This window comes from Lolium perenne, chromosome 5, assembly GCF_019359855.2.
Source record: "Lolium perenne isolate Kyuss_39 chromosome 5, Kyuss_2.0, whole genome shotgun sequence".
Lineage (NCBI taxonomy): Eukaryota > Viridiplantae > Streptophyta > Magnoliopsida > Poales > Poaceae > Lolium > Lolium perenne.
The window spans coordinates 114792468-114816375 of record NC_067248.2 but is presented as its reverse complement, the minus strand read 5'-3'; the positions used below and the strand labels follow the sequence as shown (position 1 = coordinate 114816375).

Sequence of the window (23908 nt, the reverse complement as noted above, 5' to 3'; positions counted from 1 at the left end):
CCCCCAGTGCTCAAATGAGATGGCAAAGTTAAAAGATCGAAGCATACACGAAGCTTGAGGATGACAATCGGACAACATTGAATTAATGGTGCCGAGAAAAAGGGGAGCATATTGGAAGAGAGTCCATACCTACTTCCACGAGCATAAACGGTTTTGGGGAAAACCGCTTTTGGAGGGACCGAAACAAATTGTCCATTCAGAAGAGATGGTCATTAAAATCGGGATGCAACAAGTTTTTGCGACACACGATCACGTGCTCAAATGCCGTGTGAGCGGAGTCGGCGTCATGGACATGGTAATTTTCAGCCCTCGTTGTATCGTTGTTTGTGCTCAAATGTTCTCATACATACATGTATTTTCATCTTATTGTTTCTCTCGTATATGTGAATGCATGGCAAGCTTTGGATTATTTCAAAGATGTCGATACTGTGATAAACCATTTACCCTACCGCATTGTTGGAAAGAGATCAAAAAATGTCCCAAGTTTCAAGAGGGTCATGAGGTCTACAAGAAGGCATTGCTTGGAAGCAAGAATGCCAAGGAAGAAACGATGATTGACCTTGATGGTGCCCAACCTTGCTCGAGCACAATCACCCATGTGGGATGGCCTCGAGAGCACAAGGCTGACATGAAGTGTGATGCCTCTGTACTTCATTTGGCTGGGACACTGAAAGACTTGTATGCTAAAAAAGATATTTCAAATGAGAAGAGGGACGAGAGGAAACAGCGGGACAAGGAAGAAGCCATGAAGAACTACTATGATGTACAAAAATGAAATCTTGAAATTGATGAAGCCAATGTCCCGACCAGAGGTGGAGCTCAAGGAAAAGGAAGTAGAGCTCAATGGGTTGGCAAGCGCAAAGGAGGTTGAGCTCAAGCAACGAAAAGTAACTCAAGATATGCTCCAAAGAAAACTTGATCGCCATCTTGACCATCATGGCCCCAAAGAGAAAGGCTTAGTTGCTAGGTTCAAGAAGAAGCAAAATATGATCCAAGATCCGATCAAGATTGAGTTGATCACTCGATATTTATCCTGCTATTTGTGTGATTGTTTGTGTGTGATCCTTTTGGTGATAGAGGGAGGACATGGCCAGACAACTTTTTGCACGGCCACCAAAACGAACAAAATCAGACATAAAACGTGTCCAATTTGGATGGTGACGTTGGATATGCCCTGACAGATCCCATAAAAAATGTCCATTGAGAATTTGAAGGGCTTGGTCGGAACGCAGGAAATTGTGTATAATGCATTCCAGAATTCCAGGATCAGGTGTTTTAAATTTAGGAAGAGGCTAGCAGACCGGCACAAATGTTGTTAACATCTATCTACATCTACATCTCCAAAAGAGCAGAAAATGTTGCTCTGGTTGGTCAGCAGCCACATGTGGAACTGCAGAGTGACACACACACAGTAGGTAGTATATGGTCGTTGTAGTCAACATGGGTAGAGCAGGATCATTGCCGAGACCCAGGCACACAAAAATACCGGAATAAAAACACATGGCCAGTACAAAACAGTCGTCCTGCATAGCTTGAATAAAACGCAAGTAGTAGTACTACTAGAACAGCACATGGAAAGAATGGTGGAAACTAAAACTAGAATTAAACCTGCAGCATAAATCAAGATGATCAAACTGTACAAATCAAGCTCCCTTCCTTCCTCCTGAATTGGGACCCGCTGGAGCGGTAACCATCACACCCATCTCAACATGACAATGATTCATCACGGATCAATCCAACAGAATAAACAGACAAAAAAATACAACAAAAAAGGGCCAAATGGACTAGCAAGAAGTGTTGCTCTTGCATTGGATTGCTTCAGTAGCTTTCTTGCACTCCATCATCCATTTCTCCAATCCTCCTAGCCCAGAAATCCAATGATGGTCTCCCAGGAAAAGACATCAGGGCTCGATTCTAGCCCTCCACCCTATGGGATATGGATATGCTGTTAAGCAGTGACCCACTAGCACGATTGCGATATGATCAATGGCAGATTCAGAAGATTTTGCTCGTGGAATTCTCGAGCTTACTGTGGTGAGCCGTTGTCGGGACGGTCTTCCTCTGCTCCCTCGCCGCTGTGGTCGCCGTCCTCTTCGCCCTCGTTGTCGCCACCGCCGCCGCTGCCGTCGCGCTGCTGCTCCATCTCCTGCTGCTGGTTCTGCTCCTCCTGCTGCTGCTGCTGCTCTCCGGCCCCGTCGCTGCGGGGGTAAGCATTGAGCCCCGCGAGCATGCCGATGCTGGTGTTGGGCATGCCGCCGCCGCCGCCGCTGCCTCCCATCATGCCGGCGCTGCCGGGGTAGTGGACCCTGGACATGAACTGCAACGGCGCCTGCACGGTGCTGCTCCCCCCGCCGCCGCCGAAGGACCACATGGGCTGCTCGGTCGGCCGAGCCACGGCGGCGGGGCTGGCCGACACGGGCAGCATCCAGAACGCGCCACCAGGCGCCGCGCTGTTGGGCGCCATGGCCCACATTGCGGTGGCCGCCGGCGGCGGCTGCTCGCGCGCGGCCTTGGGATCTTGCCGCTCGTCGTCCTCCTTGAAGAGGTCCTCCCGGTAGCGCTTCCTCATGAAGGCGCCGGCGTTGCTGGGGTCCTGCGGCGGCTCCTGCGCCGGCGGGAGGAGGTGGTGGTGGTAGCCGAGCATGGTGGACATGTCGTGCTGCGGGTGGTGGTGCGGGTGCAGCGCCAGGGCGGGGAAGGGCGCGCTGCGGGTGGCGGCGGAGGCGGCGCGGGTGATGTTGAGGGAGGAGAAGTTGGCCGGGATGGTGCCGGTTCCCGTGGCGGCGAGGATGGCCGGCTCCGCCTGCTGCAGCAGCCACTCGATGGTCTCGCCGTCCGACTTGTGGCCGAGCTCCCGCGTGAGCTGGAACACCCGCGCCGCGCACAGCGCCGGCATCCGTATCCGCCGCCCGCGCCCGTCCACCTTGGTGTGCCGGTCCTTGGAGGGGCGCTTCGCCAGCGTGCCCGCCGACGACGGGGTCACCGGCGCGACCGCCTTCTTGTCTGCGGAGGACGCCGGGGCCTGGTCGGCGACGACGGGGGTGATGGCCAGCGCGCCGATGAACTGCTGCGGCTGCTGCTGCTGCACGCTGTTGGGCTCCGCCGGGCCGGCGTAGTAGAACGGGTGGTGCTGGTGGTGGTCAGGAGCGCCGCCACGGCTTCCGCTCGTGCCGCCGCCGCTCCCCCCGCCGCTGTTGCTGCTCGACGGCGCGCCGCCCCCGCTTCCACCCCCACCGCTTCCGCCGCCATGGTCCATGCGCGCGTCGAACACTTGACCGGCCCGGCCCTACCAAGAAAGAACCAGGAAAGGCGGGTCCTTTGGGCTGCGGGGCGGCGGTGAAGCACGCGCGCGCACGGGCAGTCGCCGGAGTTAGGGTGGAGGATGGAGAGGAGCACGTGCTGGGCACGCACGGTGACGGTGGGGCGGGGTGGTGGCCAGGTGGGGCTGGGAGGAGGCGGCCGCAGGGGAGCGGGGGCGGGCGGGCGGAGGAGGGGAGAGAATGGTGGAGAGAGACAGACAGACAGACAGGGAAGGGAGGGGTGGGGTTCCCCTTGGCGATTGTTTATGCCCTTTTTCTATCATCATTCTATAAACCCTAGCCAAGATATTGGGCACTGCACTGCAGCTGCCCCCTCTCCATTTCCACTTTTGCTGCACCATTATTCGAATTTATTTATTGAATTAATCCTGAGTGCTAGAATCATAATTTGTTCCGATCAATGTACAAAAGTTAGCTGGTGCAAAATTGCCCATTTTATCACGAGGGTTACACATTTTTTTACATAAAGTTAAACAAAAATATATTAGGTCCAGTGGATCTACAATGGTTATATTGCTGCAGTTATAATAAAACATTCCAAAGCGAGCATATTTTCTTTTTAACCGTGATCAGCACAATGAGCATATATGGCTGATCTAGAATTATCAACACTTTCCCATTTTAGTTCTCAGACGCTTCTATAATGCCGCGAAAAGATATTGGGCGGTGGCATCTCTTTATCCATCTCCACTCTCGTTGCACCGTGATTTGGATGCTTTTTTTGTTGATTATTTGATGGTATAAATCTAATTCGTTCTCGTGAATGTGAGAAACATAGGCATAGGCGATGAGAAATTAATCTGATTCTAAAAGAATATAGAAAGTTGAATTCTTTATCACGCCAACTCAACTGTTTCACATGTTTCACAAAAATGGGGTAGATGGATATATAATCGTCGCAACCTGGAAAAACATTTGCTCCAGCACATGCGAAGAGGAGCATACTCATTAACGACGGTCAAATGCGCACACACACTTCATTATTTAGTTCTTGGCATGGTTCTACGGTTCCGTGAATCTCACGCTACCCGGTAGCGAGTAGTCAAGCGAAATCTCCACACTAATATTTTCAATTAAATATGTACCTCAATAAATCATCTACTCCCTTCGGTCCAAAGTAATTGACCCAGGAGGGAGTACCAAAATTGACCTGGGCGGGAGGGAGTACCAAATCATGGATCCATTTATTCATTTCTTAATGGATGCATGGTGTCTTTATTGAAATATATTTCTCATATTGTATGACACCTAGATTGTGTAGTAAAGAGTTAAAGAGACATGTTAATAAAATTGACATCAAACATATCTAATCCATTTTTCTAGGTAATAGGACATTGAAATTTTAAGGCCATGTATCTTGATGGTGGTGATACAAAGTTGAATCGATTCTAAGAGAAGTACTACAAACATAGCTGGTGCAGAATTTTCCATTTTATCACGAGCGTTACACATTTTTTGCACAAACTAAAACAAAAATATATTGCACCCAGTCCATCTACAATGGTTATATTGTTGCAGTTATAATAAAACATTCCAAAATGAGCATATATTTTATTTTTAACCGTGATCAGCACAATGAGCATATGGGTGATCTAGAATTATCAACACTTTTTAATTTTAGTTCTCAGTCGGTTCTGTAATGTCACGAAAAGATATTGGGCGGCTCCCTCTCTTTATCCATCTCCACTCTTTGTTGCACCGTGATTTGGATTTTTTTTTGTTCATTACTTGATGGTACAAGGCTAGTTTGTTCTCGTGAATGTGAGAAACATAGGCATAGCTGATGAGAAGTTAATCTGATTCTAAAATACTATACAAATTTGAACCCTTTGTCGCGGCAACTCAAGTGTTTCACATGTTCGCAAACCTAGATAAAACATTTGCTCAAATTTGCTTCGGCACATGCGAAGGGGAGCATACCCATTAACGACGGTCAAATGCGCGCACACATACTTCATTATTTTTTTCTTGGCACGGTTCTGCGATTTCGTGAAGCACACGCTACTCGGTAGCGAGTAGTGAAGCGGTCAAGCGGCCTCTCCACATTAATATTTTACATTAAATAGGTACCTCAAGAAATCATCTACTCCCTGTAGCCCAAAGTAATTGGGGCAACAAGCAGTACCAAAAAATTGATTGGGGAAGGGGAGAGTACCGAAATTTGGCTCCATTTATTTATTTGTTAATGTATATATGCATGGTGTGTTTATTGAAATATATTTCTCACATCGAATGACAACTAGATTGTGTAGTAAAAAGATAAAGAGGGGTAAAGTTAAACAAAATAGGTTAATAAAAACTGTTATCAAATATATAACCCATTTTTATGGGCATAGTCCATCACCTGACATTGAAATTAGTTCCAATTAATGTACAAAAGTTAGCATAAACACAGCTGGTGCAAAGTTGTCCATTTTATCACGAGCGTTACACATGTTTTACACAATGTTAAACAAAAATATATTAGGCCCAGTGCATCTACAATGGTTACATTGCTGCAGTTATAATAAAACATTCCAAAGCGAGCATATTTTCTTTTTAACCGTGATCAACACAATGAGCATATAAGGCTGATTTAGAATTGTCAACACTTTCCCATTTTAGTTCTCAAGCGGTTCTATAATATCGTGAAAAGATATTGGGCGGTGGTATCTCTTTATCCATCTCCATTCTCTTTGCACCGTGATCTAGATATTTTTTTGTTGATTACTTGATGGTATAAGGCTAATTCGTTCTCGTGAATGTGAGAAACATAGGCATAGGTGATGAGAAGTTAACCTGATTCAAAAATAATATACAAAGTTGAATTCTTTGTCACGGCAACTCAATTGTTTCACAAGTTTGACAAAAATGGGGTAGATGGATATATAATTTCCACAACCTGGAAAAACATTTGCTCAAGCACATGCGAAGAGGAGCATACTCATTAACGACGATCAAATGCGCACACACACTTCATTATTTATATGTTGGCATGGTTCTACGGTTCCGTGAATCTCACGCTACTCGGTAGCGAGTAGTCAAGCGAAATATCCACACTAATATTTTCAATTAAATAGGTACCTCAATAAATCATCTACTCCCTTCGATCCAAAGTAATTGACCCAAGAGAGAGTACCAAAATTGACCTGGGCAGGAGGGAGTACCAAATCATGGCTCCATTTATTCATTTCTTAATGGATGCATTGTGTCTTCATTGAAATATATTTCTCACATTGGATGACAGCTAGGTTGTGTAGTAAAGAGTTAAGGAGACATGTTAATAAAAACTGACATCAAACGTATATATAATCCATATTTGTAGGCATACGACATTGAAAGTTTAACTCCATGTATCTTGATGATGCTGATACAAAGTTGAATCGATTCTAAGAGAAGTCCTATAAACACAACTGGTGCAAAGTTGTCCATTTTATCACGACCGTTACTCATTTTTTACACAAAGTTAAACAAAATTATATTGGGCCTAGTCCATCTAGAATGGATATATTGTTGCAGTTATAATAAAACATTCCAAAATGAGCATTTTTTTTAACCGTGATCAGCACAATGAGCATATATATATGGGTGATGTAGAATTACCGACACTTTTTTCATTTTAGTTCTCTGACGGTTCTATAATGCCGCGAAAAGATATTGGGCGGCTCCCTCTCTTTATCCATCTCCACTCTTGTTGCACCGTGATTTGAATATTTTTTATTCATTACTTGATGGTAGAAGGCTAGTTTGTTCTCGTGAATGTGAGAAACATAGGCATAGCTGATGAGAAGTTAATATGATTCTAAAAGAATACACAAATTTGAACCCTTTGTCGTGGCAACTCAAGTGTTTCACATGTTCAAAAAAATTGGGTATATGGATATATAATTATGCAAACCTGGATAAAACATTTGCTCAAATTTGCTCTGGCAAATGCGAATAGGAGCATACCCATTAACGACAATCAAATGCGCGCGCACACACACTTCATTATTTTGTTGTTGGCATGGTTCGGCGATTTCGTGAATCTCACGCTACTCGGTAGCGAGTAGTGAAGCGGTCAAGCGGACTCTCCACATTAATATTTTACATTAAATAGGTACTTCAAGAAATCTTCTACTCCCTCTGGCCCAAAGTAATTGGGGCAACAAGGAGTACCAAAAATTGACTTGGCCATGAGCGAGTTCCAAAATTTGGCTCCATTTATTCATTTCTTAATGAATGCATGGTGTTTTTATTGAAATATATTCTCATATCGGATGACAACTAGGTTGTGTAGTAAAGTGTTAAAGAGGGGTAAAGTTACAAAATAGGTTAATAAAAATGACATCAAATATATAATCCATTTTTATGGGCATAGTCCATCACATGACATTGAAATTTTAAGACCATGCATCGTGATGTCGGTGATACAAAGTTGAATCAACTCTAACAAATGGTACAAAGTTGAATCGTTTGTCACAACTACCTGAGCATTACACATCTTCTAGCGAGAAGGTAAATGGAGATATATATTGGGTTGATTCCCTTCACCATCCTAGATAAACCATTTGTTCACATTTGCTCCAACACATATCAAACCAAAACATTCTTATTTGATAACAACGATCAAACACACCGAACATCACGTCCTTGTATAGTTTCAATATCGGTTGATTGGCATCGGGGAAACTCAATCAACTCATAAGTAAGTAGTGAAGCGGAGTCACAACATGATTTTTTTCATGTTGAGTAGGTACCTAAAAATATCATCTAGCCAAAATTTGGACCCATTTATTAATTTCCAAATGGTTGCATGGTTACTTTATTGGAATATATATATATATATATATCTCGCAGCGGGTGACAACTAGATTATGTAGTAAAGAGTTAAATAGAGGTAAAGCTATCGGAAATTCAATTCGGAACATGGGAGCATATGCTCCTGCCACCGGAAAAATATTTTGAAATGTTCAAAAAATTCGAACAAAAAATTTCTTGCTTACGTATCAACATTTTACGTGCGCAGACCAAGTCTTGCGAAAAACCGACATTTTTTGTGACTTGTGCGAAAAAGATAAACAAAACGTCTCATACACAACCATTTTTTACAGAAAAATTTGTCTTTTTTACAGATGACACTCAAAATGTCGGTTTTCTGTGGAACCACTTTGTGAACGTGTAGAATTTCGAGATGTATCTACTAAATTTTGTGTTCAAATTTTTCAACATTTTAAAAGTGCATTTAAAATGAAGTTTAAAAACCGGGAGCATATGCTCCCGGGTGCCAAAACGCCACTCCCCAAAACATGTTATAATAGTAAACATCAAATACATATCCCAGCTTTTCAAGAGATGTAATTCATCTTTGGACGTTGAAATTCTAAGACAATGCATGCATGGTGATGGATAGTGGTGGCACCTTTTCTCTCTCTCTTTTTTTCCATAGCCTCTTTGTATTCCTTTCTAGCTCTTTGGAGTTTGGAGGCAAGAGCCGCTCCAAAGCGGCCGGGAGAGGGCAAGGCAAAGTAGGGCCAGCCGCGGCCGTGGGGCCTCGGGGCGATGGATGGATGAACACAAAGAGCTGTGATCCGTGGAGATCGATCGATCCTCTTTGCGCCAAGCGCAGCGGAAAGCCCCGCATGTGCAACCACAGTCTGTCATCCATCGTCACGCCCAAAAATTTGAAATCTCTTTAGCACTAGCGTGACCTGCAACCAGTTACACGTACGGGCTTATCCACTACTTGCTTTGACGAAGTTGAGCGCGTATGAATTTGTGATGTTGATGAAATGTATCGCAGTTTTATTTCTGTTTCGTGTACACATATCAATCATGTTTTTGCTCAATTCTTATATGTAGATATATATGTTTGACATCTTGCAATCTCGACTAACTCTTGGAAAGCGTTTTCTAGTGCCCGGGTTCATTTCAAACTCGAGTACACTACGTGATCTTTTTGTTGATTTTTTTTTTAGAAACACAGTACAAACATAGACACTCACATATACGCGCATACAGTTATCCCTATAAACGCACACACGCACATCCTATCCCTATGAGCATCTCCGGAAGACTGAGCCGATGGATTGGATCTTAAAATTGACGAAGTCACCACAGGAGCTTCGCTGTCGACGGGAATATCGCCTCTTACTGAATGAATATTTCGCCTTTATAAGACACACACATATCAAACCTATGGTTTGAACTCTGGTGGGCTGGGGGTACAACCACCCTCCTAACTATCCAACCTCAGGTTGAAATATAAGTACTTAAGTACGGTACATTTTATTTTCCCTTAAAATTTGAGAACGTAGCGATGGATTGCAAACAAATATTCTTAGAATATTTATTTTTCTTTGCGTAATCAAACATGGTTCAGAATCATCTACTTCCTCTTTTCAAATTAAGTGTCATAGATTTATCCAAATTCACATGTATCTATCTAGACACATTAGGTACATGTGAATACTTTATCGAAAAAATGTTCATGTGAATTTAGAAAAATCTACGATACTTAATTTGAAACGGTGTGAGTAGAATCTAAGATAGTGACACCGGTACACAAAAGTTGTAAACATATGTCTTTCTCAAGAAATAAGTTATAAGTATATGTAAAGAAACATACAAGACAAGTTTATAAGTCTAGCACCCCCACTAATCTCGGATGGTATAGTCATGTGTTTTTGTATTCTTATGTTATGAAAAATGATGGGAATCAAAGAGATCCGTAAACTAGACTAGCTCATGTCGGTTTGGTGTTACGCAAACTCTAAAAACAAACAATTGGTATTTTGCGCCAGAAACTTCAAATCCTTTTTATTTTTGGAAATTCCAAAAATTTATTCAAAAGTTCACTGGATTTTTAAGAAGTCAGGATTCTTCAATGATGAGCACTACGACCCAGCGAAATATAATATGAAAACTTTGTATTTGATGTACAAAAAAGACTAAATTGGGGATCTAAGTATAACGAATAGTGCACATGTCAAACTGGTAAAATTTATCAATTTTAACATTTTGGCGCAGCCTGGAATACATAAAACATCACATTATGATTTTGCCCGCTCGTAGAATACATCACTCGCTACATCCATAATTTTTGAATTTATGAACGTAAAAAAGAATCCGCGAAACTCACCTCCATTTGTCCGTTCTGTACATTGTATACCGTATTTTTCGCCACTTTAAGTTACATATTGGTCGAATCATGAAAAGTCAGGGTTGAATTTTGAAAAGCAGTTGTACCAATTAGTGGCACTTGGACTTTGGTGGAGCAGTGCACTTTGTGGCCTTTGCATGATTGAGTGAGGCGTGTACATATTTTTGCCGAGATGAGATGAGATGGAGTTGGGTGCTGTGTGGTGTGAAACAGGGGGGAGGGAGAAGACAGTGCAGGTGGAGGGTGTCAGAGTGGGGAGCATCAATGCTGCTGACAGCTCATCCCAACAGCACCAACCAACCAACGAGCTCTTCCCTCTCTCGCTCCGCAAATATTCAGATTCAGCTCCGTGCCTCTCTCTTCCTCTCTCCCCATTTCAATATGTATCCTTCGAAATTAGCTTCTCCAATAGAAATACGCAGCAGCGTCTAGGTTTAACGGAACCCTTTTTATTGTGCCAGCCAAAAAATCGTATTTTCAGGCATCCAATTTTTTTAATCTTTTTTACATGTAGAGATGCATGTATGTACATGCGTGCCATTTTTCATACCCGAATTTGAAATGACAAGTTTTAAATGAACAGTCTAGAGAAAAAAATTCCCACCTGAATTCTTTCTAGTAACTTAGTTGTCGAAAAACTATGTAACTTAGTGGCAGACCAAGTTTAATCGGGTTTCGCATTATCCAGGTTCTGAAAATGCCGTTACTTCTTCAAAGATATTCACTATGTTTACTATAAAAAAAACAACTTAAGAACTTCCATATCTTTTTTTTGATAGTGAAACATATCCACAAACTATTACCAAGCTCAGATGTTTGTGAGTTATCTACAAGCTTGTGGACTAACATAAGAAATGTATAAATACTACTTTTAAAGCTACACTACACACTATTGCCCACAACTTTTTGACTATTTCTCCTCACATGTGGAAACTATCTTAATGTGTACTTTTGCAACATACATAGTGGTGAACTCTTTTTGCCACAAGTCTGCTAAGTGGGTCCTAGCTTATGAAAATTTTGACCATATACATAGATGCCCTTAGGGCATTTCCAGCGAACCGATGCATTTTAGACACGAAACAAAATATGTTCGTCTTTTTTTTTAAATGGGTTTGGCCATGGACACGAAAACAACCATATTTTCGCGCTTGACTGTTTGGATCTGGATCTGCCCCAGCGGATGTGATGCATTTTTTGCTATAATTTTTCCATTAATACAAAAAGTAATTTACATAGTGCAAAAGAAGAAAAGAAAAACTAAAAAGAAAAACCTATCTAGGGTTCGTGCCATGGCCCCTACGTCTTGTCGTCGGTGTCAACGAGGTTGACGAAGACCAGATACGCCCAAGACCACGACTAGTACATAGTCCATTGTGGTGTGCAGTGTTGCACGTAAGGCTAGACAGCGTCGTTAACACGACACAAAAAACATTCATCATATCTTTGCAATCGTTGGCGGACGGACCCGAGAGAGAAGGGCACAAACACGTGCCCCGACCGCTCTGTGTCCACCTCGACATATCTTCGATCTAAATTTAGACCATGAATAGATCGACTTCGCTCTAAATTTAGACCATGAATAGATCGACGTGTACATAGAGGTCACTATACGATCGAACCATTGGGCTGAATGTTTAGCCTGATGGAGATGCCTTTAATCGCCCGATCGGAGTAAGCTACTTTGTGAGAGGGCTACCAGTAGAGTTGACAAGAAAAAAAAAAAACGAAAGAAAAACAGAGCAAGGAATATACTTGTATGACCTGTTAAGCATAACTGCAATGTGCAATGATATTATAAAACCTGATCACACAGAATGTCTTTTAACCTCCACATAACATGGCAAGATAAATTAAGCACTGAGAATAAAATATATGCTAAAAAATGAGCGAGTAAACAAACAGGGGCCAGGATGGGTGGGCGGAAAAGGCGTCTCTGCCAGTCAACTCCAGGCTGGCCCACCCCACTCTCCTTTGCATTATTGTTAAAGGACGATAACAAAAGAGAAACTCCATATTGGATCCAAAAAGGAGGAAAACTCCAGGGTTGGACAGCGTCAGCTCGGTCTTGGTGTCACTTGCAAGTGGCAATGATTAGAATAAGATGGAGATGATTAAACAAGAGAGAAAGGTGATCATCTCTGGGCTCTGGCAGCGGCGCCATACAAGGCATGCAATATACTACCTCCGTTTTAAGGAATAAGGCGCACACGTATTCCAAGACAAACTTTGACCATAAAAATTGAGCTACAAAATCTTAATTATATTGTATGTATATAGTATCGTTGGATTCGTATTGAAAAGTACTTTTTAATGATACTAATTTCATACAAACAATCTTTATCTATTTGAAAAATTCTTGGTCAAACAAAAAGCTCGTAAAACTAGGGCGCCTTATTCCTTGAAACGGAGGTAGTATATATAAAGTGTAGTGTGATTTGCCGTGGGGTGTCTGTGCCATTGACACCCTCGTCGCCTCGTGCACATGAGTACATGACATGGTAAAGTTTTGTACGTAGCACTTCGTACTCCGTTGTCCGTAGTAATATTTTTTTGCGGGTAGTACTCCGTAGTAATATTGACAGATAAACAGACTGAAGAAAGTTTGACCGCACGGTCACCCTCCGACATAGCAATATGTAGGTCGTGTTTAGACTTATCTCAAACGGGCAACGGTGTACTTGACAAGCGGGTCCCACATGACATCAACTATACGAGATCACTTCGTCCTGTCTATTTTTTACCACAAGTATTTATTTACCTGTGGAGTGTAAAAAGACACTATACTGAATTCGTATCTACGTGCTGGCAATATCCATCTGCCGCTCGTAACATTTTTCTTCTCCCATCGATTGAATCTAGGAGGTCATGTTTTGAATTGGAGCCTCTTGCTCATATCGTGGTAAAGTTGAGACAAACCACGAGGTTGCATTGCCAGTTGTACTCGTGCGGGTGGTACGACAGCCATGGCGATCACCGACTCTCTTAGGAACGAGCATAGGGCCAGTGGCGGAGCCAGGAATTGAAATGAGGGGGGTCGAAACTAAGCTCTAAAAATTTTTTTGACAGAAAAGGGAAAATGTATTCAACAAAAGAGGTCCAAATAGATTCAATTTGCATATTTTATCAAGTACAACAACAAAATGACTATAAAGAAGAAGAACAACAAAATAGAGCTACATTTTGATAAGATAGTATCATACCATTGATACGTCCAATTTGTATCACTATTTTGTATCATAATTTGCTGTTATTCATTGATATATTTCATATTGGGATACAATACTTATGTTATTTCATCTATTTTGCATGTTTCATCATCATTGGAGGATCAAGCACCGGAGCCAGGATTCTGCTGGAAAAAGCACCGTCAGAACGCAATATTTCGGAAGATCAACTGTGGAAGGGAATTTCACGAAAATTCCTATTTTTCCAGATGACGGAGGGAGCCAGAAGGGGAAGAAGAGAGGGGCCACTGTGGGCCCAGACCATAGGGCGGCGCGGCCCCGGCCCTGGCCGCGCCACCCGATGCTCTGGGGGGCCCACCACCCGTTTCGCCGCCATTTCTTCGCGTACTCCTTCGTCCCGCAAACCAAAGCCACAGAGAGGACCTCACGAAGGGTTACAGCCGCCTCTGCGGGGCGGAGAACACCAGAGAGAAAAGAGCTCTCCGGCGGGCAGGAATCCGCCGGGGAAATTCCCTCCCGGAGGGGGAAATCGACGCCATCGCCATCGTCATCGAGCGGGACATCATCTCCATCATCATCATCATCATCTCCACCATCTACACCGCCGTCACCACCGCTGCACCTCGTCATCGCTGTAGCAATTCGGGTTAAATCTTGATTGTTTGATAGGGGAAACTCTCCCGGTGTTATTCTATACTTGTTGTAGATGCTATTGAGTGAAACCATTGAACCAAGGTTTATGTTCAGATTGTTATTCATCATCATATCACCTCTGATTGTATTCCATATGATGTCTCGTGAGTAGTTCGTTTAGTTCTTGAGGACATGGGTGAAGTCTAAATGCTAGTAGTGAATTATGGTTGAGTAATATTCAATGTTATGATACTTAAGTTGTGGTGTCATTCTTCTAGTGGTGTCGTGTGAACGTCGACTACACGACACTTCACCATTTATGGGCCTAGGGGAGTGCATCTTGTATTCGGTTGCTAATTGCGGGGTTGCGGAGTGACAGAAACCTAAGCCCCCGTTAGTATATCGATGCAGGAGGGATCGCAGGATCTCAGAGTTTAAGGCTGTGGTTAGATTTATCTTAATTACTTTCTTGTAGTTGCGGATGCTTGCAAGGGGTATAATCACAAGTATGTATTAGTCCTAGGAAGGGCGGTGCATTAGCATAGGTTCACCCACACAACACTTATCAAAACAATGAAGATTAATCAGCTGCATGAAGCGAAAGTACTAGACTAAAATCCCCATGTGTCCTCAGGAACGTTTGGTCATTATAAGTAAACAAACCGGCTTGTCCTTTGTGCTAAAAAGGATTGGGCCACTCGCTGCAATTATTTCTCTCGCATTTTATTTACTTGTACTTTATTTATCTGCAATATCAAAACCCCCTGAATACTTGTCTGTGAGCATTTACAGTGAATCCTCAATCGAAACTGCTGCCAACACCTTCTGCTCCTCGTTGGGATCGACATTCTTACTTATCGAAGATACTACGATACACCCCCTATACTTGTGGGTCATCAAGACTATTTTCTGGCGCCGTTGCCGGGGAGTGAAGCGCTATTGGTAAGTGGAATTGGTAAGGAAATTTACTGTTTGTGCTGATTTTATTTCTGCCTGCTGCTATAAATCATTATGGAGAGATCTTCTCTTCAATTTCTATTTGGGAAATCTACTACTACTGCAACGGTAGTGGATGAAGCGCCAGGTGAGGAAGTAGTACCATATAAAATACCTATGAAAATTATTGAACGTGTTATGGATAACCGCTATGAAGGGGATGGAACTGTCCATCCTGGTGATCATTTACTGTTTTTGCATGAATTATGCGGTTTATTCAAATGTGCAGGTATTTCTATGAATGAAGTTAGGAAGAAACTATTCACTATATCGCTGTCTGGTAAAGCGGCGCACTGGTATAAATTCTTTGAAGAATGGTGATTCTATTGATTGGGAGGACATTGTGCCTTTATTCTATTCCAAATTTTATCCTCCAAGTGAAATTCACAAAGATCGGAACCGCATATATAATTTCTGGCCTCATGATGGAGAGAGTATCGCCCAAGCTTGGGGGAGATTGAAGTCTTTAATGCTCAAATGCCCCATTCATGAGCTTCCTGGTAATGTTATTATTGATAATTTCTATGCAAGACTTTCTTTTCAAGACAAGACCTTGCTGGATACTTCTTGTTCTGGATCATTTACACGCAAGAATGAAGAGTTTAAAAGGGACCTTCTTGATCGGATCCAAGAAAATACTGAAGGATGGGAGAATGATAAAGATAGAGAATCAGGTATAATTTATGATTATAAATGCATTGAAGCTTTTATGGATACTGATAAATTTCGTAATATGAGTGCTACATATGGTCTTGATTCCCAAGTTGTTGCAAATCTTTATAGAGCTTTTGCCTCTCATTATGAACTGCCTAAGAAGAATTTTGATAAGTATCATGAACCGTATAAAGATAAAATTGATTCATCTGTAAACAAATGTGTAGTGGTTGAAACTGTTGATAATGTTATTCCTGAAGCTTATATCGAAAAAACTCCTTTCCCTGCTAAAATGAAGGAGTACTCTGTCATATCTAGTGCGGTCAATAAAAGTGAAAAGAAACCTAGAGAACCTGAAGAACAAATTAAAATTGAACCTGCTGTTGCAATAGTTAAAGATCTTGTGACTGAAAATGTGGAGGATGGTCATATTATTTTCTGTGAAGATGCTTCTAATATTGTTTCACACCCTAATAAATCCAAACAAGTTAGTGTTCCTATGCTATCTGTTAGAATTGGTGATCATTGCTATTATGGTTTATGTGATATTGGTGCAAGTGTTAGTGCTATTCCTTATGAACTTTACACGGAGATTATGCACGAAATTGGTTCTTGTGAACTTGAAGATATTGATGTGGTTATTCATTTGGCTAATAGAGAAACTATTTCTCCAATTGGTATTGTTCGAGATGTGGAAGTTCTATGTGGTAAGATTAAATATCCTGCTGACTTTTTGGTACTTGGTTCTGCTGCTAGTGATTATTGTCCTATCATTTTTGGTAGACCTTTTCTAAATACTTGTGGAGCTATTATAGATTGTAAGAAAGAGAAAATTTTGACTAGATTTGCTGGTGAACCTTATGAATTTAACTTTTCTAAATTTACCAAAACTCCTTATAAAACTGACTTGCCTAGTAATGATTTTAAAATGGAGCAGTGTGCATCTATTGTTCTTGTTCCTAATAATCCTTTGCAGCAACATTTGGAGAATAGTGAAAGTGAAGCTTTTAGGAAAGAAAGAGATGAGCTTGAGGAAATTTTTCTTCGCCAACCTATTCTCAAGCATGATTTACCGGTGGAAGATTTGGGTACAACACCGCCACCGAAGGAAGATCCTGTTTTTGATTTAAAGCCTTTACCTGATAATCTTAAATATGCTCATATTGATGATAAGAAAATATATCCTGTTATTATTAGTTCTAAGCTTTCAGAGATTGAGGAAGAAAGGTTATTGGAAATATTGAAGAAACACTGAGGAGCTATTGGCTATACTCTTGATGATTTGAAAGGGATTTCTCCTTCTATTTGCCAACATGCTATTAATATGGAAGATGATGCAAAGCCTGTTGTTGAACATCAACGTCGTCTAATTCCGAAGATGAAGGAAGTGGTAAGAAACGAGGTATTAAAACTCCTTGAAGCTGGTATTATATATCCTATTGCTGATAGTAGATGGGTTAGTCCTGTGCATTGTGTTCCTAAGAAAGGAGGAATGACTGTTGTGCCTAATGATAATGATGAGCTTATTCCTCAAAGAATAGTTGTAGGTTATAGAATGTGCATTGATTTTCGTAAAGTTAATAAAGTTACTAAGAAAGATCATTACCCTTTACCCTTTATTGATCAAATGCTAGAAAGGTTATCTAAAAATACTCATTTTTGCTTTCTTGATGGTTATTCTGGGTTTTCACAAATTGTTAAAGCTAAAGATCAAGAGAAAACCACTTTTACTTGTCCTTATGGAACTTATGCTTATAGGCGTATGCCTTTTGGTTTATGTAATGCTCCTGCTACTTTTCAAAGATGCATGTCTGCTATTTTTCATGGTTTTTGCGAAAGTATTGTAGAGGTATTCATGGATGATTTTTCTGTCTATGGGAATTCTTTTGATAATTGCCTGCGAAACCTCGATAAAGTTTTGCAGAGATGTGAAGAAACTAACCTTGTTCTTAATTGGGAGAAATGCCACTTTATGGTTAATGAAGGAATTGTATTGGGACATAAAATTTCCGAGAGAGGTATTGAAGTTGACAGAGCTAAAGTTGAAGCAATCGAGAAGATGCCCTATCCAAGGGATGTTAAAGGTATTCGTAGTGTTCTTGGTCATGCTGGGTTTTATAGGAGATTTATTAAAGATTTCTCTAAAATTTCAAAGCCTCTTACTAATCTTCTTCAAAAAGATGTACCTTTTGTTTTTGATGATGATTGTAAGGAAGCTTTGAAACTCTAAAGAAAGCCTTAACAACTGCTCTGTAGTTGAACCTCTGATTGGAATTTGCCTTTTGAAATTATGTGTGATGCTAGTGATTTTCTTTGTAGGCGCTGTTCTTGGACAGCGGGTAGATAAAAAGTTAAATGTTATTCATTATGCTAGTAAGACTCTTGATGCTGCTCAAAGGAATTATGCTACAACTGAAAAAGAATTGTTAGCTGTAGTCTTTGCTTGTGATAAGTTTAGACCCTATATTGTTGATTCAAAAGTTACAATTCATACTGATCATGCTGCAATTAGATACCTTATGACAAAGAAAGATGCTAAGCCAAGGCTTATTAGATGGGTACTTCTGTTGCAAGAATTTGATTTACATATTATAGATAGGAAAGGTGCTGATAATCCTGTTGCTGATAATTTGTCTAGATTGGAAAATATTGCTTATGATCCTGTTCCTGTTAATGATAGTTTCCCAAATGAACAATTGGCTGTAATAAAGGTGAGCTCGCGAGAGAGCCCTTGGTATGCAGATTATGCTAACTTTATTGTTTCGAAGTATTTGCCTCCAACCTTTTCAGCTCAGCAAAGGAGGAAATTCTTTTATGACTTGAGGCATTATTTTTGGGATGACCCACACTTATATAAAGAAGGAGTGGATGGTATTATGCGAAGATGTGTTCCTGAATATGAACAACAGGAGATATTGAATAAATGTCATGGAAGTGTTTATGGAGGACATCACGCTGGAGATAGAACCGCGCAGAAGGTTCTACAATCAGGTTTTTATTGGCCAACACTCTTCAAAGATGCAAGGAAATTTATCTTATCTTGTGATGAATGTCAAAGAGTTGGTAATATCTCCAGACGCAATGAAATGCCTATGAATTATACTCTTGTTATTGAACCATTCGACTGTTGGGGATTCGACTTCATGGGTCCTTTCCCTTCTTCAGACGGTAACACTCATATACTTGTCGCTGTTGATTATGTTACTAAATGGGTAGAAGCTATACCTACAAAAAGTGCTGATGGTGAGACCTCTATAAAAATGCTTGTAGATATTATATTTCCTAGATTTGGAGTACCTAGATATATTATGACTGATGGAGGTTCTCATTTCATTCATGGAGGTTTTAGAAAAACTCTTGCTAAGTATGGTATTAATCATAGAATTGCTTCTGCTTATCATCCTCAAACTAGTGGTCAAGTAGAATTATCAAATAGAGAGATTAAAGCTATCTTGGGTAAGACTGTTAATAAATCTAGAAAGAATTGGCCTAGCAAATTGAAAGAAGCGTTATGGGCTTATAGAACTGCTTATAAAAATCCTATGGGAATGTCACCTTATAAAATGGTTTATGGAAAAGCTTGTCATTTACCTTTAGAACTAGAGCACAAAGCTTATTGGGCTGTTAGAGAATTAAATAAAGATCCTAAATTAGCCGGTAATAAGAGGTTGTTGCAATTAAGTTCTCTAGATGAATGGAGAAGTGAAGCTTATGAAAATGCTAAACTCTTTAAAGAAAAAGTTAAGAAATGGCATGATAGGAGGATCATCAAAAGAGAATTTAATGTTGGAGATCAAGTTCTATTGTATCGGTCTCGTCTCAGATTCTTTGCAGGGAAATTACTCTCGAAGTGGGAAGGACCATATGTTGTTGAGGAGGTGTATCGTTCAGGAGCAATTAAAATTAGCTCTCTCCAAGGCAATGCCACACAAGTGGTGAATGGACAAAGACTCAAGCATTATATCTCGGGTGATTCTTATAATATTGATGTTGATATTATTCAAGTGGAAACACCGGAGGCTTTCATCAAAGGACAAATTGACAGTTCGCCAGAACTGGATTTTGAATAGGTAACAGTATAGGTAATAAAAAGTCCGCGTTTACCTTTCCGAACATTATTTTTGCTGTTTTTGGAAAATATGAAAAATTACGGAATCGAAACGGAGTGGAAAAGACGCACGAGGGCGTGCCACCATAGGCCGGCGCGGGCCCCACCCTGGCCGCGCCGACCTATGGTCTGGCCGCCTCGTTGCCCCTTTCCGACTCGTTTTCGACCTGGAACCTTCCTTTTGTCGTAAAAATATTTGCTATATAATCCCCCGGACCCCTGGAGGTCCGTAATATCGTTTTCTCGTCGTGTTTTGTTTCGGGCTGTTTTCTGCCAGATTTGTTTTGATCTAGAAGCACCATGGTCTCCAACAACAAGGACAAGGAACCTTTGAAGGAAAATATTCAAGACCCGGAGCTGAAGAAAGAAGATGCAAGAGAGGATGAAGAAGTGGAGGAAGCTCCGCAGGAACGCCAACAAGCCACCGTCGCAAGTATTGGCGTGATATCAAGTCCATTCAACATCAAGAGGAGTGCACGAATCGCCACCGGAGGAGCGGTTCCACGTCACTACTTGGCTCCAAGGACATCTTATCCGAGCCATTACAACCCTTACCGCAATCTAATCTACGATCGTCAAACTGAAAGGACCCCCAAGGTAGTGTTGCCAAGTAATTGGGATATAAATCGTTCTGACACTGCAGGAGAGAAGAAGCCTGAGGCTGAAGAATGGGGAAATAACTCCAAGAGTTGGGACTCACCGTCGGACAGACTCCTTAACCGCGTCGAGCACAATTCAGAGATGATTCGCAATCTCATATACAGGATTGACGAGCTCCAGGAGCTTATTGAGAAGCTTGTCGGGAATTCATCACCACCATCGCCGAAGGAGTAATTCATCATCGGTATTGGCATCCCCTTGGTTTGTTCCAAGCTTGGGGGAGTGCCGCGGTATCACATCACCACCACCTTTATCTTTTACTATCAAGTAGTGTCATATCATGAATAGGGAAGTTATCATATGGAATAGTATGCAATGTGGAAGTATCTCTCTTAGTTAGTTATCTATGTATCCGTTGGTGTGAGTTATCGTTATGGAATATTAATGAGAAGTCTTATCATTTACTTTTTGCACACCTTATTTTAGTTTGCAATCTCCATTATATGATTACTCTTGACATGAGTATTGATATCACTTTGGGAGCATCAAGTAAATCTATTTGGTTTTGGCAAACTTAGCATTGGTCAATAGCAACAACATCTTGATGTTTAATGAAGGAGAGAAATACACTTAGATACATTATTCTATTATCTCTATGCTTAGTATTCTAGAGTTAAAATTGCTTGTGCTTATGAGAAAGATGCATGATTGTTTCTATCATATGTATATTTGTTTGTTTCCCTCAACCTTTATGCTTGCTATCAAACCTTGCTAGCCAAAGACCTGTATCGAGAGGGAATGCTTCTCATACATCCATAACCTTAGACCAAACCTATGCCATTTGTGTCCACCATACCTACCTACTACATGGTATTTTCTGCCATTCCAAGTAAATACTTCATGTGCTACCTTTAAATTATTCAAACTACTACTCCTTATTTGTGTCAATGTTCTATAGCTCATGAGGAAGTATGTGGTGTTTCATCTTTCAATCTTGTTGGGCGGACTTTCACCAATGGACCAGCGGCACATCCGCTTATCCAATAACTTTGCAATAAGAGCTGGCAACGGGGTTCCCAGCCCCAATTAATAACTTTCATTAATAATTCTCTTCACATGTTTTGCTCTGAGTTATCAGTAAGCAACTTAATTTTGCAATAGACACTCCTCCATGGTATGTGAATGTTGGAAGGCACCCGAGGATTCGGTTAGCCATGGATTGAGAAAGCCAAGGTTGGGGGGAGTGTCACCCATAATAAAACTAAAATACATGTGTAAACAAAAGAGAAGGGGGATGATCTACCTTGCTGGTAGAGATGCCGTCCCTCATGGGAGCCGCTCTTTGAAGGTTCGTTTGGCAAGGGGGTTAGAGTGCCCGCTACCATTCGTTGACAACAACAAACACCTCTCAAATCTTACTTTTATTCTCTTTATATGATTTCAAAACTTGAAAAGCTCTAGCACATGATTTAATCCCTGCTTCCCTCTGCGAAGGGCCTGTCTTTTACTTTTATGTTGAGTCAGTAAACCTATTTCCCTCTATCTCAAGCAAGCAATTGAGTTGTTGCGAATCAATCATTTATGCTATGATTCAGTTAATCATGTCTTTTATACTTTCTTGTTTAGTACCAATTTTATCTGAATGAATATGACTTTGAAGTTATGAATGATTATGAAGAGATTGTCATGCTTAAATATGAAGGCTCAGCTATAAATTCTAATATGAAAGCTTTGCTTGGAAGTACAATCCGTTAGAAGTTCTCTGACCAAGAACAAAGTTTGCCATCACCAATTATGATTTCTTATGCACCTTTACTTGTGATTTCTCTTTACTTATTTCAAGATGAGTTATATGAGGAAGTTGTTTACTAAGAATGTCTTGTGTGAATTAATATGATGCTTCTTGTCCGTATTTTATTTATCGACTCTTCACTCCATAAACATGTGGTCTTGTTTATCGAGCTCAGTTTCGCTTGGGGACAAGCGAGGTCTAAGCTTGGGGGGAGTTGATACGTCCAATTTGTATCACTATTTTGTATCATAATTTGCTGTTATTCATTGATATATTTCATATTGGGATACAATACTTATGTTATTTCATCTATTTTGCATGTTTCATCATCATTGGAGGATCAAGCACCGGAGCCAGGATTCTGCTGGAAAAAGCACCGTCAGAACGCAATATTTCGGAAGATCAACTGTGGAAGGGAATTTCACGAAAATTCCTATTTTTCCAGATGACGGAGGGAGCCAGAAGGGGAAGAAGAGAGGGGCCACTGTGGGCCCAGACCATAGGGCGGCGCGGCCCAGGCCCTGGCCGCGCCACCCTATGCTCTGGGGGGCCCACGACCCTTTTCGCCTCCTTTTCTTCGCGTACTCCTTCGTCCCGAAAACCTAAGCCACAGAGAGGACCTCACGAAGGGTTACAGCCGCCTCTGCGGGGCGGAGAACACCAGAGAGAAAAGAGCTCTCCGGCGGGCAGGAATCCGCCGGGGAAATTCCCTCCCGGAGGGGGAAATCGACGCCATCGCCATCGTCATCGAGCGGGACATCATCTCCATCATCATCATCATCATCTCCACCATCTACACCGCCGTCACCACCGCTGCACCTCGTCATCGCTGTAGCAATTCGGGTTAAATCTTGATTGTTTGATAGGGGAAACTCTCCCGGTGTTATTCTATACTTGTTGTAGATGCTATTGAGTGAAACCATTGAACCAAGGTTTATGTTCAGATTGTTATTCATCATCATATCACCTCTGATTGTATTCCATATGATGTCTCGTGAGTAGTTCGTTTAGTTCTTGAGGACATGGGTGAAGTCTAAATGCTAGTAGTGAATTATGGTTGAGTAATATTCAATGTTATGATACTTAAGTTGTGGTGTCATTCTTCTAGTGGTGTCGTGTGAACGTCGACTACACGACACTTCACCATTTATGGGCCTAGGGGAGTGCATCTTGTATTCGGTTGCTAATTGCGGGGTTGCCGGAGTGACAGAAACCTAAGCCCCCGTTAGTATATCGATGCAGGAGGGATCGCAGGATCTCAGAGTTTAAGGCTGTGGTTAGATTTATCTTAATTACTTTCTTGTAGTTGCGGATGCTTGCAAGGGGTATAATCACAAGTATGTATTAGTCCTAGGAAGGGCGGTGCATTAGCATAGGTTCACCCACACAACACTTATCAAAACAATGAAGATTAATCAGCTGCATGAAGCGAAAGTACTAGACTAAAATCCCCATGTGTCCTCAGGAACGTTTGGTCATTATAAGTAAACAAACCGG

At 41.5% G+C, this 23908-nt stretch overlaps 1 protein-coding gene across 1 annotated transcript; it reads right to left on the bottom strand.

Moving 5' to 3' along the window:
* Positions 1–1635: 1635 nt before the first annotated feature.
* On the bottom strand, positions 1636–3302 carry LOC127299683 (transcription factor PCF3-like). The gene has a single exon (XM_071819944.1). It carries the CDS (start codon positions 3254–3256, stop codon positions 2027–2029), a length of 1230 nt encoding a protein of 409 aa, XP_071676045.1. The 5' UTR covers positions 3257–3302; the 3' UTR covers positions 1636–2026.
* Positions 3303–23908: the final 20606 nt, after the last annotated feature.